Source organism: Eptatretus burgeri, chromosome 18 (assembly GCF_056783735.1).
Source record: "Eptatretus burgeri isolate ZD-2024b chromosome 18, Ebu_testis_v1, whole genome shotgun sequence".
In the NCBI taxonomy this organism is placed as follows: Eukaryota; Metazoa; Chordata; class Myxini; order Myxiniformes; family Myxinidae; genus Eptatretus; species Eptatretus burgeri.
Window position 1 is genome coordinate 1,059,840 of NC_140978.1, and position 14,561 is coordinate 1,074,400.

Here is a 14,561-nt window from a genome sequence, read left to right on the forward strand (position 1 = left end):
CGTGGCCTTGAGCATGTGACAATATTGAAACTGAAACGCAACTTCTGGCCCAGTTGCAGTCTGCAAAAGACATCGTCTTCACAGATGGGAACTGCCCCTTCCATCCAGGAAGGGAATCAATCCATGGATGCGTTTCTGGCTCGTTGGCTGTCATCTTCATTGTGAGGTGGTTTTTTTTGGAAAAAAATAAAAATAAAAAAAAACTAAAATAAACAACAAAACTAAGAACGTGCATTTCAGACCCAAGACTAAAGCACACGGTCAAACAATGCTTGTCAAACTAATACATGTGCCCCTTGCTCCGAAATCCAAAACTCTGGGAAAGAAGATATTAAAGTTAAACTCCAACTTCAGCTCTGTGTTTGCACATGCATCTATATCTACTAATGACTTAATATACATTCCGAATCGATCTCACCGAGGGAACTGCTGTCTTCCTCTTCCTCTGAATGAGTGATTCCAAATAAATGCAAGCCACCAACAGGCACATTTTCTCGAAGACAATCAGTAAGAAGTTTGTCCAAAGTGTTCACGTCTCCAGGTGTAATTTGGAAAGCCTGGGGAAGAGAAGTCAATAATTATCTTTCAAAATTACTCTGAATTATCTACAGAGAATATGTATATATATATATATAAATATATATATATATATATATATATATATATATATATATATATATATACATATATACATATATATATATATATATATATATATATATATATATATAAATATATGAAAGATTAATTTTGGAAGTTAAGAATGGAAGAGCTCTGAAGTAACCAAACTCGTACTTTAGTCTGATCGTCTCTCTTTTTTAAATGACAAATCAATATCAATATCAAGATTGGGTGACTTCGACTTCAGTAAACCATCAAGAATATTGATGTTTAAAGCTGTAGCAAAAATTATCCCCAGGAGTGCACCACAGCAGTGATGGGCCAAATGGCCTCATTTCCTTGTTTGAGGTTGTGTGGGATTGTAGGACTACTTGCACTCGGTGTCATCCTGTGGTGACTTTGGACCCTTTGTATGTTAATTTCCATTCTGCATCAAGAATGTAAAAACTTAAATGCAATTACTTTGAATCCCAACAAATAATTAACCTTCGAACCAAGCATAAGCCAAGCTCTCTCCTCCGACGGGGACACCCGACACATGCAGAGCTCGATCACCCAGGGTGCCGTTACTTTTTTGTTTTAACCAAATTTGACTAAGAATTGCAATTTTTATTGTGACCTTCACCTACTACATGTTACAACAAGTAAAAAAAGACAGAATATCACAGCCCCCATTGTTTTAGTGATTTTGCTGTGTGGAGTTAAAGGGCTAGCCCAAAATTATGCACATCTAAAATGGCCAGTCTCCCAGTGAGCCTTCTTTGATCAGATCACAAAATAAAGTGAAGTGCACGTGTATGCCATTATGTACTGGGCTTGTGCCAAGTTTGAACAAAATTGGACCATGCATGTCTGAGAAATGGATAGGACACGTTTGAGTAACAAAATAGCCACCAGTCGGCCATCTTTGACCTGGTCTAAAAAAAAAATTAAGTGCATATGTACGACGTCATTCATTATCTGTGTGGCAAGTTTGAACAACATCGATAAATGCTTGTCCGAGAAATGGTTGAGGACTTATTCAACATCAGGTTTTTTTTTTACAACTAAAATGGATGTAAGTCGGCCATCTTGGATCTGATCTTGAAAAAGTATGATGTAATTATGTAAGCCATCATTCACTACCTGTGTGCCAGGTTTGAATAAGATCGGTAAATGCATGTCCGAGAAATGGTTGAAGACGTGTCCGACGCTGGGTTGTTATTTTTTTTTTACAACTAAAATGGCCACTAGTCGGCCATCTTGGATCTGCTGTCGAAATAAAATTACATGCATGTGTAAACCATCATGTGTTGTCTTTCTGTCAAGTACGAATAAAATTGGTCCATACAAGATATGGTTGCAGACGCACACATGCACGCACTCTGACACAAAAATCAAGACCAAATCCATAAGCCCCCATTTTGGACCAAGTCCAAAATGTGATACAGCAAATTTTGTGATACAGCAAATTTTGTGATACAGCAAATTTTGGGGCAATTGGCACAGGGGTATGAATTGTATAACTAACAAAAAAAAAGAGTGTGACACACACACACAGGTTTGAGGGGTGGCTCACACCAAATATTGGCGATAGCTGTAATCACAAAATCCTTCAGATTACTAATTGTTCTTGGCTTCTCCTGAAATACATTTTCTTTAATATAAGGTACCCCGATATAAAAACATATAAAGGGGGCAGATCTGGTGATCTTGGATGCCATTGAAATGATGCTGATGCAGGCTGTAATCAGCAACTGTGTTGCGTGTATTCGCATGTGTGCTCAGAATGATGGAAGACATTTTGAAAATCTGTATTGATGGAAATAGACGTGAAAGATCCCTCTAGTATTATTATTATCTTGCCAAAACGAAGTTTTTGCAAGATATGTTAGTCAGCTTGTATGTTTGTTTGTTTGTTTGTCTGTAGTCACGTATAAAAAAATTCTGCAGAGCACAGTTATCATCGGAAATTTTTGTAACTTCGCATATCAGAGGCCTATAGAGGTCCCTTTCAGCGCACAAAATTTTGAAGGTCAAGGTCAAAGGTCAAAGTCACTTTGGCGCAAATCAGGGGAGTCGACGAAACCCTTATTTTTTGAGTAATTTTGATCGGATCGTCTTCAAACTTCATGGGAATATAGTTCATGGTCTGGCGCTCAGCTGATTAATTTTTGGTGGCGATTGGCCTTGACCTTCATATGTTTTTTTTTTGTTTTTTTTTGGTCTGTAATCACGTATAAATAACTCTGCAGAGCACAGTTATCATTGGAAATTTTTGTAACTTCGCATATCAGAGGCCTATAGAGGTCCCTTTCAGCGAATAAAATTTGAAGGTCAAGGTCAAGGTCACTTTGTCGCAAATCAGGGGAGTCGACGAAACTTATTTTTTGATTAATTTTGATCGGATCGTCTTCAAACTTCATGGGAATATAGTTCATGGGCTGGCACTCAGCTGATTAATTTTTGGTGGCGATTGGCCTTGACCTTCATGGTTAGCGCCTCAGGTCAAACATTTGACCCCAGGGTCAAATTTTCAAGTTTTAGGAACCATATCGTGTAGTACCTCAAATTGAACACCTCGATGAGTGCTTTCTAGATATGTCAAGCTTGAGACATTATGACGTCATTTGGTGACGTTATGAGGCAAAAGCATATTTTTCATGGTTACTCTGTAGAACGATTCTCATCGGAATCTCTCGTAGGCAGATATTCCTCAAGGAGTCGCTCCTGGTGGATAGCAGCTCTGTTCACCTCAGTGTGACCTTAAAGAAGTCACACGTGGTCACCTTTTGGCAAGATACGGGTCACCCTGAGGGTGACATTGGTTTTTTTTTTGTTTGTTTGTTTCAGCTCATGTCAGAGTGGATTTAATTTTCATTCAATTTTTGAAATCAGGTACATTTTTTTTGGCCGACCCTGTATTATATTAAATTTCAACCTGCCATTTAAACAGGAAAATAAAGGAGTTCTCACAGTATGCAAACACAAATAGACCCCACGCATAATATTGAATCACTTTGATGCCTCACTAGTCGTGGTTCAGTCGTGGTTCAAAAGCTAAAATGAGGAAAGTTGCAACTGTCTCTTCTGTTCCAACCGAAAAGCTATAATGGTGCACTAGAATTATGGTCAGATCCAATTTGTTCGATTCGAACAATATTCCAAACCAGAAAGCAGGTGGACTGACTCTAAGCATCCCCTGTTTTTACTTATTTGTGTGCTAGTACTTATTCTTTACACTTCATCACTTAATTGTAATTGATACAGTATTTCGGTCTTCATTTTTTTAAATAACTTTGAAACTTTACAACAGCTAATAATGATGCGCACAATCAGGCAGTGACACACTGTGTACAAAATGTCAATTAATTTACAATTCAGCAGAGCCAGCAATTGAAGGAGTTTATGAATTTGCTTCTTTGCAGGAATGATTCTTGACCTCCTACAGGCTGTGAAAAACTTCAAAATGAATAATAATTCCTCGATCCCATTTATGTATTTGTTGTTTTTTTATTTCCGTAACTGAATGAGATTATTGTTCAAAAGAAAAACCTTGACATTTTGCAACTTTTGTGTACATTTTGCAAACTTTCCATTGTTCCCAAATAGTCACAATAAAATTAACAGGGCCATAATTAAACAAACTCCTCCTTCAGTCAAACATTTCCACCCTTTATTTTGACATAGTTTTCCTTCGCACCTTTTCCTCTCGTTACTCATTTGACGATATCGTAATTACCTCTTGCTCTAACGAAGGGCAAACTCCCAAAACATCAGCATTACTGTACATTGCTTCCCAGGGTGGTTAGCACGTCTCTAATAACTTTCAACTTTCAGTTGATAAAACATATCGTTCAATATTGGCTGCCGACACAGACTGATGCAACTCAACAGTCCAACACAGACTGAGTTGGACTTTGACAAAATGTAGTACAACTCTATATCTGAAAATTGCCTGTTCATTTGCATTGATTTTTGTGTTCCCTCGTAGTCATAATTGTTTTGTTTGTGATCACCTCACCTGGCACATAAAGGAGATTGGATTGGTCACTTTTCTTAGCAAACACTCCAGTTCATGTAGATCATCAGTAAAAGTGACAACTACCTGTGTAAGCAAAACTTCTTCTTGCCAGAGACATAACCACACCTGTCCTGGTTTAATTGCTAATGAAAGACACAAAAGGGATAAACAGGATTAGTTGGGGTATAAAAGAGGGTAGGTGTTGTGGTTGTTGACATAATATGCATGGCAGTATGTTGTATCTTCAAGTACTGGATAATCATCAATATACCACATGGGTAGAGGAAGGAAAAATGACCAACAATTTAAAAAGAGAAATGTATAAATACCATAAGACAGGGATATCAGAAAGATACAATATGCTTGGATGAATAAGCAGGAAGAATAGAGCTTCCACTTTGGGTTATGTGCATTTTTCTTATTACAGGGATCAAGGCTCGTAGAAGAGTTGAAAGACAGACATGTTGACACACCGATGGAGCAAAGATCGTTGGTATAAAAGGCAGGAAGGGGAAATGGGGAAGAAACAAATGTGATACACTCCAACGAAAGCCCGGATGTGTCACTGGCCACCAAACAAAGCGGCCCCTAGCTTCAATTGCCTATGGCTCCCGATGGGATGCCAACTTGGCTTGCTTGTCCCGGCCCTGGCTGGCGGCAGCTGGTGGGGGGGGGTGGGGTGGAGGGCCATAATGGAGTTAGACTCCACCGATGGCTTGCCCCACTCCTATTTGATCATGCGTACAAACCCGCACTCCCTTCGGCGGTTCAGTTGCACGCTTCCTGGGGATGCCAGACGATCTTAGAGATTTCATGATGACCTGCTGTGCCACGGACTACATCCCAATGATGGGTGGAGATCCCATAAAGCGCTGGCGCATTGCACCAGGAACCGTCGATGAGTGCATCGTGAAGCAGATACAGTGTCTTCAGACCCAGTGGAAGTCGGCTCAGGGAGCTGGTCCCCAGGCTCCGATCCTCTGGATCCTGGAACGCCTTCACAGCATTGTGACCCATGTGGTGGTCTGGGCCAGGCCCCAACAAGGTGCCAGTGTTTTGAGGGAGAGAGGGGAGTTCCCCACCTTGAAGGAATTGGATTGGGGGGGGGGGGGAGTTGGTACTGAGTGATCATCTTCACCACCATGTTGCATGACAATGTCCCCATCCACAGAGCACATGTGGTCGCCAAATGTTTTTATGAGGATGACACTGATGTTATCCATATGTCATGACCTTCTTGGTCACAAGAACCCAATTGAGCATTTATGGGATATTCTGGAATGCCGTGTGAGACAGTGTTTCCCACCTGCATCAAACAGGTGTGAGTTGATTGACTTTCTTCTTGAAGAATGGTGCCGCATCATCATCATTGAGGAGGAACTAATGTATGGTTTGATCAACTTTAGCTTGGAAAAGCTTCACTCATCAATGGCCACAGAAACAGGAAGGGTGGGTGAAGAGGATGCAGAGAGTAATGAATGTGTTGGGGACATTATCTGTGAGCATATTTTTGCAAAGTTCAAAACATCTTGTGGCTGTGCCAATTTTGAAAGTCGGCTTGCAATGGCTGGCAATTTAATGGACGTCCTCACATCCCCAACTAATTCTTACAACAAACGTGCCAACTGCCGAGCTCTCTCTCTCGGCCAGATAACTGCGCTGCTTTTTACCTTGCGATCCTGCACCATTAGTTCTCTCCAGAATGCTTGAATGAAAAACCAGCAGTTTTCAGGTGATGTTCGTGGTTTTAACTTCAACACAGGGACTGAGAGGATGGCCTCGAGCCCTAGACTTAGACGTACGCACGTTCGCCTCTAAACTGTCTAGTCTGTGTTTGAATCCCGCCCTAATTAAAAAAAATTGTCATCCCAGTGTTTCACAAACAGGGCGATTCATCGATGTGTGTGCAGTCCCTCCGATGGAGGTTAATCAAGCGTCACAAAATCCCTGCCCTAACCAGCAGAGGGCACGACATCAGCAGTGCAGCCGTGCTCTCATCCAATTATGCTACTCCACAGCCTTGTGTTACATAAAAAACATCGAACTTCAACACACAATCCCGGGTATGCTTCTGGCATCCCAGGGGATTGGGGCAGTTTCACCTTGCATGAGGAGCTCGTCATTAACGGAATGGTTCATCTTAAAGTAAAAACACACAGACACTGCTGGCTCGTTTACTTGTGAAATTTCCTGAATTGTTCTTTCATTCCTTCATGATGCCATAATTTTTTCTGCTCTCGAGGAGCACATAGTTTGCCTAATGGTTGCACTGACCTTGCTGTTCAGTAAAGTGTTTTGGGATGTATTGGAAGTGCTTTGGGGATGTAACTGTGACAAGTTTGTCATGCAGCAAGTACCTCCTTCCCACCCTTACGTTTGGTACTGTATTCAATTGTATAACCCCATTATGTACCAAACGATGCAAACTATTTTACCTGGTGCCACAACACGAAGAGTGTAATCATTCACTAATATCGGCTTCGAATTATGAGTTGTTTCGTCGATTTCTGACGTCCATGTCAGCAGTAAAGTTGTTTCCTCTTCAATCCTTGTCATCAGCAAAAGGTAAACCTCAATCTGTTAAAATCACAGTCGGTCGACATTCAATAAAGGTTGCACCTTGTAAACATTAAACATTCACAATTTAAAACTGACAGCCGAAAAATTTAACTTCTTAAAATTCCAGCCCAACCTCAAAACAGCAAAGTTCATCAAATGCACAAGCTGATTACTGATCAATCATTATCAAATAGTGTGTATGTTTGTTGTATACATCACTAACCCCAGGCCATATTTTTTCAGGAAGCACCATCATTGGCTGCACATGACAAATGTCCATCACTCCAGTGCTGTCATCCATCCACTCCACGTGCACTGCACTCGTGGGTGCCGTTACCTCTTCTCCAGCCTCATTTTTATCAATTGATGCATTGTTTGAGTATGTGGACTCTTCTTCCTCATAACCACTCATTGTAGATGCTTCATCTGTGGAATGGTGGACATGTTAATTCATCTGTTTGTATCTATACTAATGAATGCCAGTGTGTGCATCAATGTGTCCATATGTGTGTCTCCTCCATAACTCCAAAGCCATGAAACTTTGCATGCACACTAAGGGAACTCCAAGGGAGTGCATGAATGCAAGTTAGGTGTTTGGGTTAATTTAAACACCCTTTTCAAGATAATTAACAGCCTTATTTAATTTTCCTTTATCAAGGCTCATCCGTGATCATCTCACTGATCACCTGCTGGGGTCTTAATTCGCAATTTTCTTGAACTGCTCAACAATGCCTTGACTTGGAACAGGCCGCAACGGTTTTTTAACAATAAAGATGTTTTTTCCACTTTCCTCACTTATATCATTGAATGCCTGATTATCATATTTGCAAATCTATGGATACATCGCAATGCTTATAAGCGCCGATAGACGCCAGCGTTAGTGGCTTTATTTAATTTGTGCACATGCCATAAGCTTTAGACTCTCTTAAACTAAGCCGAATTACAAAATTTAAGCTCGAAAATTGAACTAAGCAGCAGTTCCAACTGCTAAAAAAAAAGTGTTCATTCGTCCAATTCGGACATACCTCGTAGTTTGACATTTTGGGCATCTCCGGGAGGGATTTAATATGATGGATTGGCAATTGCTCATCACTTGCCAAGCCTGCCGTTCCTTATCAGCCATGTTGTTGAAGTGCTTGCTTGAGTGCTTCAACCACTTGGCAAGTGCTCTACAATATTTGCACTGACACTGAATATATTGATCGACTTGAACAATGTTCAGGGCCCATTCGCCTGTGTTTGGTCGTGCGGTGTGGTGCCTCTGGCGGTGCATCAGGCTCGCTGAAAATGTGCAATTGTATTTTACAGCAAGTTTCCCATTTTTGTACAATCTTCTTTCATAACACGACTCATCACTTTGGCATGTATAGATACACATAAAAAAAATTAAACATTTCGTTTTTAAAAGTTTCTTCATCTATTTTTCTGGAGTGCTTGCTTAAGTGGTTAAACCACTCAGACGAGTGCTCTTCAAGCTTCAATGGTGATACTGCAGCTTGGTTCTCCATGGGAACAACTCCCGAGTTAGGAAGGCAAAATAAATTACATGATTACAATGAGTGAAAAAAGTTTTCAGTTGTTACAAAGTAATGAATCGCCACATCACGGTGGGATCGCTGAGAGATGCACATGCTCGCTCTAAGCTGTCTAGCCTGGGTTCAAATCTTGATCCAGATATAAACTGTCATCCCGATGTTTCACAAGCAGAATGGTTCATCAATGTGTGTACCGTCTCTCGGATGGACATCACTCACGCCTTGGGGGCAACCCTGGAAGTTGTTAGCTTTCTGGTGGCGCATCACTTTCTGGCAGGCCTTTCACGGGCTCAGCCTTGGGAGGGATCAGGGAGGTTGGGTTTCCTTTTGTTTCTCTCGTCAAAGGAGAGGGTATTGCACTTTGGTCTGTTTGTTTGTCTGTTTCCTTGTCTGTTTGTCTGAGCAGAACTTCATGTTTTTCTCCGCAACCGCTTGTTGGATTGAGACGAAATATTTTTTTTCCCATTTCATCTGCATGTTTTCTACTTTGTCTTGCATTTTCGTTCGTCTTTTCCCCAGCGTTCCTCCACAACTGGCATGATGAATTGCTCAGCAACGACAGGTGCTGTCACACTGAAAAAAATGTAATTTTACTTGACACTCCTTGGCTGAATAGTTAGTTAGTTGACAGAGTACATCTGGCACATATTTTTCATTGGTGTCTGGAAGATTGAGTCTGGATTGCAATGTTTTTGCTTTGATTATTCTGCAATGCGTATGAGGATGTTTGGTCCTCTGAATAGGGCAGAATTGTTGCAGATCTTCCATTCGACGATGAGTGTGCTGATTTTCAGAAGGCGATGCAATTGCTGTGGTCGGTTGCTCGACAATCTGTGGCAGCAATTCACCATCATCAGCAATTCACCATTCATCATCAGCAAGGTTATGGAATCCATCATTGCTTCAGACATGAAATCCTTCCTCTTCTCCAATGGCTTGATTTCCAATCATCAATTTGGTTTCAGACCAGGTCACTCTACCCTGGATATGCTGCTACTGCTCTCCCATCAATGGATGGAGGTCCTCAATGCCAGACAGGAAATCCAAGCCGTATCCCTGGACATATCACGTGCTTTTGACACAGTCTGGCACCCTGCCCTACTCACCAAACTCTCTTCCCATGGTATTCAAGGCCATCTCCACTCATGGCTCGCAGACTTCCTCTCCTGTCGCAGTCAACGTGTGGCCCTAAATGGAGTTCTTTCATCCCCTCTTCCTGTGCAGGCTGGAGTTCCTCAAGGTAGCGTTCTGGGCCCTGTTCTTTTTCTGGTTTTCATCAATGATCTCTCGGACTCTCTGGAAAATCCTCTATTTCTCTTTGCCGACGACTCCACCCTCTGCCGTACCATCTGTCATCCCTCAGACCGGCAAGCAGCAGCTTCTTCGCTCACTGCAGATCTGGATAAAATCACAAACTGGTCCAACACGTGGAACATGTCTTTCAATCCACACAAATCTCACACTCTCACTATGTTTCTTAGAAAGGACCGTTTACAAAACCCCCCCATCCACTTTCTCAACAATCCTCTGGAAGAAGTCTTTTCTTTCAACCTTCTGGGTCTCACTATCTGCCATGACCTTTCCTGGGAAAGTCACATTTCCAATCTCGCCTCAAAAGCCAGTCGCCGACTGGGAATCCTCCGTCGTGCAAAGTCCTTCCTCAGCCCTCTTGAGCTCCTGACCACTTACAAAGCTTTTGTCCGTAGCCTGATGGAGTACTGCTCTCCCCTCTGGGCTGGTGCTCCTGCCTCCCACCTTTCTCGGCTTCACGCTGTCGAAACCAGGGCATTTAGGATCATTGGCATCTCCCGCAATGAAGCTGAGTCTTTGGGCCTCTCACTCAATCACCGCAGGTTGGTCGGTGGTCTTTCTGTCTTCTACCGACTCCTCTCCAGCCTTGCCCCCCCTGCTCTCTCTGCGATTTGTCCCAACCACATTTCCACAGGGCGCTCAAGGTCCGCCAACAACCCCCTTCTGGTAAAACTACCAAAATCACGAATCACTGCTCATCTTCACTCTTTCATTCCTCTTTTTTCCCGCCTTTGGAATAAACTTCCTCACTCTATTCTTTCCCATTCTTCCCTCCAGGCTTTCAAAACAGCTGTTCACCACCACCTCTTATCTTCCCCCATCCAAATCCTCGATCTTTTCTACCCCCGATAATCCACCCAAGCCCACTTCCTTCAATTCTCCTGCTTTCCTTCCTGAAAGTCCCTGTAATGTCCATCTTCTCCTCGCCATGTTCCCCGTCCCATCCCCATCCCTCTCCCTTCCACAGTTCACCTGTGTCTGTTCCCCAATGTTTTGTCCCTTCCACTCCCACCCCTCTTGTCTCATGCCTCCTTGCTGTGAGTTGTGTGTTCGCTCTCATACGAGCCTCGACCAAGGTATACAAAAAAAAAATAAAAAAAAATAAAAAAAAAAAACCAGTGACTTCGGTCTTGCTTACTCTGACCCTTGGACGAATGTCAATGGTGAAGGCAGATATTCTGTTCTTTGTAGTGAGTGGAGCTTTCACCTTAGAAGCCAAAGAACGTGATCCATCATCTCTTCCCAAGGAAACCATCAGACCGAGGTCATTTTGAATCTTTTCATTGAGCCAAATGAACAATGTGAGCTTGAAAATGGCAGATTCCAGACCTGCTCCAAACCGACATCAGGGTTAGAAACATAGACTTGGTTGAGATGCTCTATGATTGCTTTGGATTCTGAACCATCAGCCATATGTTGAACCATGGGGTTAAGCTGTTCAAAAGATGCAAGCGGTACTCCTCTGATCATGTTGTGGAAGGCCGCACACCATGTGGGCACGTTGACACAGTGAGGATCTATGTGCAACTCTAACTTGTAGCACTGGAGAAGGATGACGGCATGACCATTGTGTGCAAGGCATTAGTTTGTGTCTGATGAGTTTCGTACGATAGACCAGGAGCTGTTATACTGAGCAGACGGAACTTGCCTGTTCGACACATTTGATGTCGATGAGTTCTCCATGGATGTTGGTGCTGCAGAGTTGATGGCTGGTGAAAGGGAGTCTGCCTGAAATGACACTGGTTCAAGTGACATATCTGGGTCAGCACATACACGGGTATCTGGTGGAATACCCTCAATATTTCCTTCTGATAGAATGGATGGTGGCGAAGATGTGCCATTCCTGGACAACAGCATTCTCACCTTCTCTGCAAGTAGAGGTAAACAATCTGCCAAAATATTGTCAAATCCGCCCCAACAAGGGCATCACACATTGCCTCCAAATGGGCCTGAGTTACGGCAGCTTCTCCCTCCTGCTTCAGCTGTACAAGATGTATCTGTTGCTGCATCTGTTGTTGCATCTGCTACTGCTCGAGATCACTCTGTTGCTGAATCTGTTGCTGCTTTTGCTGTGCCTGTTTCTGCTCGAGATCACTTTATTGTTGTGCAGCCATCAATTGTTGCTGCATCTGTTGCTGCTCAAGATCACTCTGTTGCTGCATCTATTGCTGCTTTTGCTGTGCCTGTTGCTGCTCAAGATCACTCTGTTGCTGTGCAGCCATCAATCGTTACTGCATCTGTTGCTGCTCGAGTAGCAATCGAGCTTCGTCCGACTTGCATCCTGACAGCATCCCCCTGACGTCTGTCAGCAACTGACAGACGACTTGGATGCTTCTGCTCTGGCCTTCAACATGAGCAAAGAGCTGGAAGAGTTGCTGGAAGAACAAATCCTGGAAGAGCTGGAAGAACAAACCATGGGAGCCAGCGACAGACCGTGTGTGAAGCCTGCTTGACATGGCAGCTCTGGATGAACCACGGGAGCCAGTGACAGACCGAATGTGAAGCGAGCTCAACATGGCAGCTCTTCTTCCTTCCGGTGGCGAGACTAACGTGAACAAAGTCTGACCAGTGATAGCCAAGGATTCTCCGAAGAGACCTGGTACCAAAGGAATATTAAGTCTCCGTCTCAGATCCCTGGTCAGAGTCCAAGTCTAACATCCGTAGAGCAAGAGGAGAAGCACTAAAGACCTGCACAGGTACCGACCGTGCCACACCCCATGATCCAGTGAATGCATGACACCCCAGGCCCGACCCAGAAGTCTACTGACCTCTGGCTCACAGCCAGTAGAGACATGAATATCACTGCCATGGTAAGTGAATCTCTCCATGACCTCAACATCCTCACCACAAACAGGTACAGAAAAGATACCATTGAAAGCCTGGATCTTAGTTTTGACCAAGGAAACATATAATCCCAGCGGCTCCGACGCCTCATTCAGCACCTGGAAGGCCCCCAAAAGGATATCCAGTCTCCACAAAGATCATCATCTGCGACTGCATCATCTGCGAAATGAAGGTCAGAGATCTTGACATTCCCAAATGATGCAACACAGCTTGATCTCTCCGACATCCTCCCCAGAATCCAATCCATCAACAAATGCTGAAAAGTGTGGGGACCAGTCCACACCACGACAAACTCCACCAACAACTGGAAATAAGTCGGAGATGGTATCACCATATCTCACATCACTCTCAGTACCAGAGTAGAGTTCAGACATCAGATTAATCAATTTTGGTGGCATCCCAAAATGACCAAGAATCCTCCAGTTGGCATACCGATTCACTGGATCGAACGTTTTGCAGAGATCAACATAGGCTGCAAGCAGCCCCTGCCGAAACTCTCATCTGCATTCGGTGAGGACTCGAAGGGCAAGGATACGGTCAATCGTTGACCTCTTTTGTGTAAAGCCTGACTGCTCTTGGTGCTGGTACTCAAGCAGATGGCGGGGAACTCTATCAAGAATGATCCGAGCAAAGACCTTCCCCAGTACTGAGAGCAGCGTCACCCCTCAGTAGTTGTTGCAGGCCTGATGATCACCCTTCCCTTTACAGAGAGGGACAACAAGGCCCCTCTTCCATTCAGTTGGGATGATGCCTATGTTCCAGGCAGAGCACAAAACTGAATGCAACGACATGAGTGCAGCATTTCCACCAGCCTTGAGAAGTTCAGCATGGATGCCACAGATCCCAGGAGCTTTACCCCATTTCAACCGGTTCACCACAAACGAAGGTGGACCACAGTTGACTGGAGGGTCAGCAATAGGGATAGTAACAGCCCTCGCATCTAATTCAACAGCTGAAGTATCAGTCTGGAACAGCCGCTCAAAGTAATCGGCCCAGCGGGCCTTCACTTCGGACCACTCTGCCAAGAGCCTACCACCTTCCACTCCAACTGCAGTACACCGAGGGATAGGTTTGGAGAAACGCAATGCGCAAATTCCCCTCAAAGCAGGATGAGATTCACTTGACCACAGGTGATGCTCTACTCCCTCACAAATTCCTCACACATTGGCATCATTGTCCACCCTTAGCGCACGTACAGTGTCACGCCTCAACTCCCTGAACAGCTCAGCTCTGCCATGAAGCTTGGCTCCCTGACTCTGGTCAATGGTATGCAGTGTCCCTTGAGAGACAACCATGTGAGATACAGTGATACCATCTCTGACTTATTTCCAGTTGTTACTGGAGTTCGTGTGGGGTGTGTACTGGCCTCCACACTTTTCAGTGCTTATATGGACTGGATTCTGGGGAGGATGTCAGAGAGATCAAGCTGCAGTGTGTCGTTTGGGAGTGTCCCTTGAGAGACAACTCCAAGTGCGACAGTAAAAACTGTGCTTCTTCACATACAACAACCATTCTGCCTGACAGGGAAGAGCCGCCCTCACCCCTTTCCAGCAGAGATGATGCAACACATGGGTGGAGCATAAGTATGCATGAAGCAAAATATGAATATGCACGAGGCAAGACTTGGGCAGAGCATATACATTGCCTGTAGCAAATAGTCAGCCAGCTATTGGGCACCCTGAACAAAT

The 14,561-nt window shown here is 43.7% G+C and overlaps 1 protein-coding gene across 4 annotated transcripts in view; it reads right to left on the reverse strand.

Annotated features, from left to right (window-relative positions):
* LOC147008455 (phosphoinositide 3-kinase adapter protein 1-like) overlaps window positions 1-14,561 on the reverse strand; it is a 128,160-nt gene that overhangs the window by 78,994 nt on the left and 34,605 nt on the right. For all 4 annotated transcript variants that reach the window (XM_085864011.1, XM_085864010.1, XM_085864008.1 and 1 more), the window contains exons 3-6: window positions 7,407-7,609; window positions 7,060-7,201; window positions 4,625-4,767; window positions 419-557 (exon numbers count right to left, since the gene is read on the reverse strand). In XM_085864011.1, coding sequence (XP_085720137.1) covers window positions 419-557; window positions 4,625-4,767; window positions 7,060-7,201; window positions 7,407-7,609 — 627 coding nt within the window. The remainder of the gene's footprint in view (window positions 1-418; window positions 558-4,624; window positions 4,768-7,059; window positions 7,202-7,406; window positions 7,610-14,561) is intronic.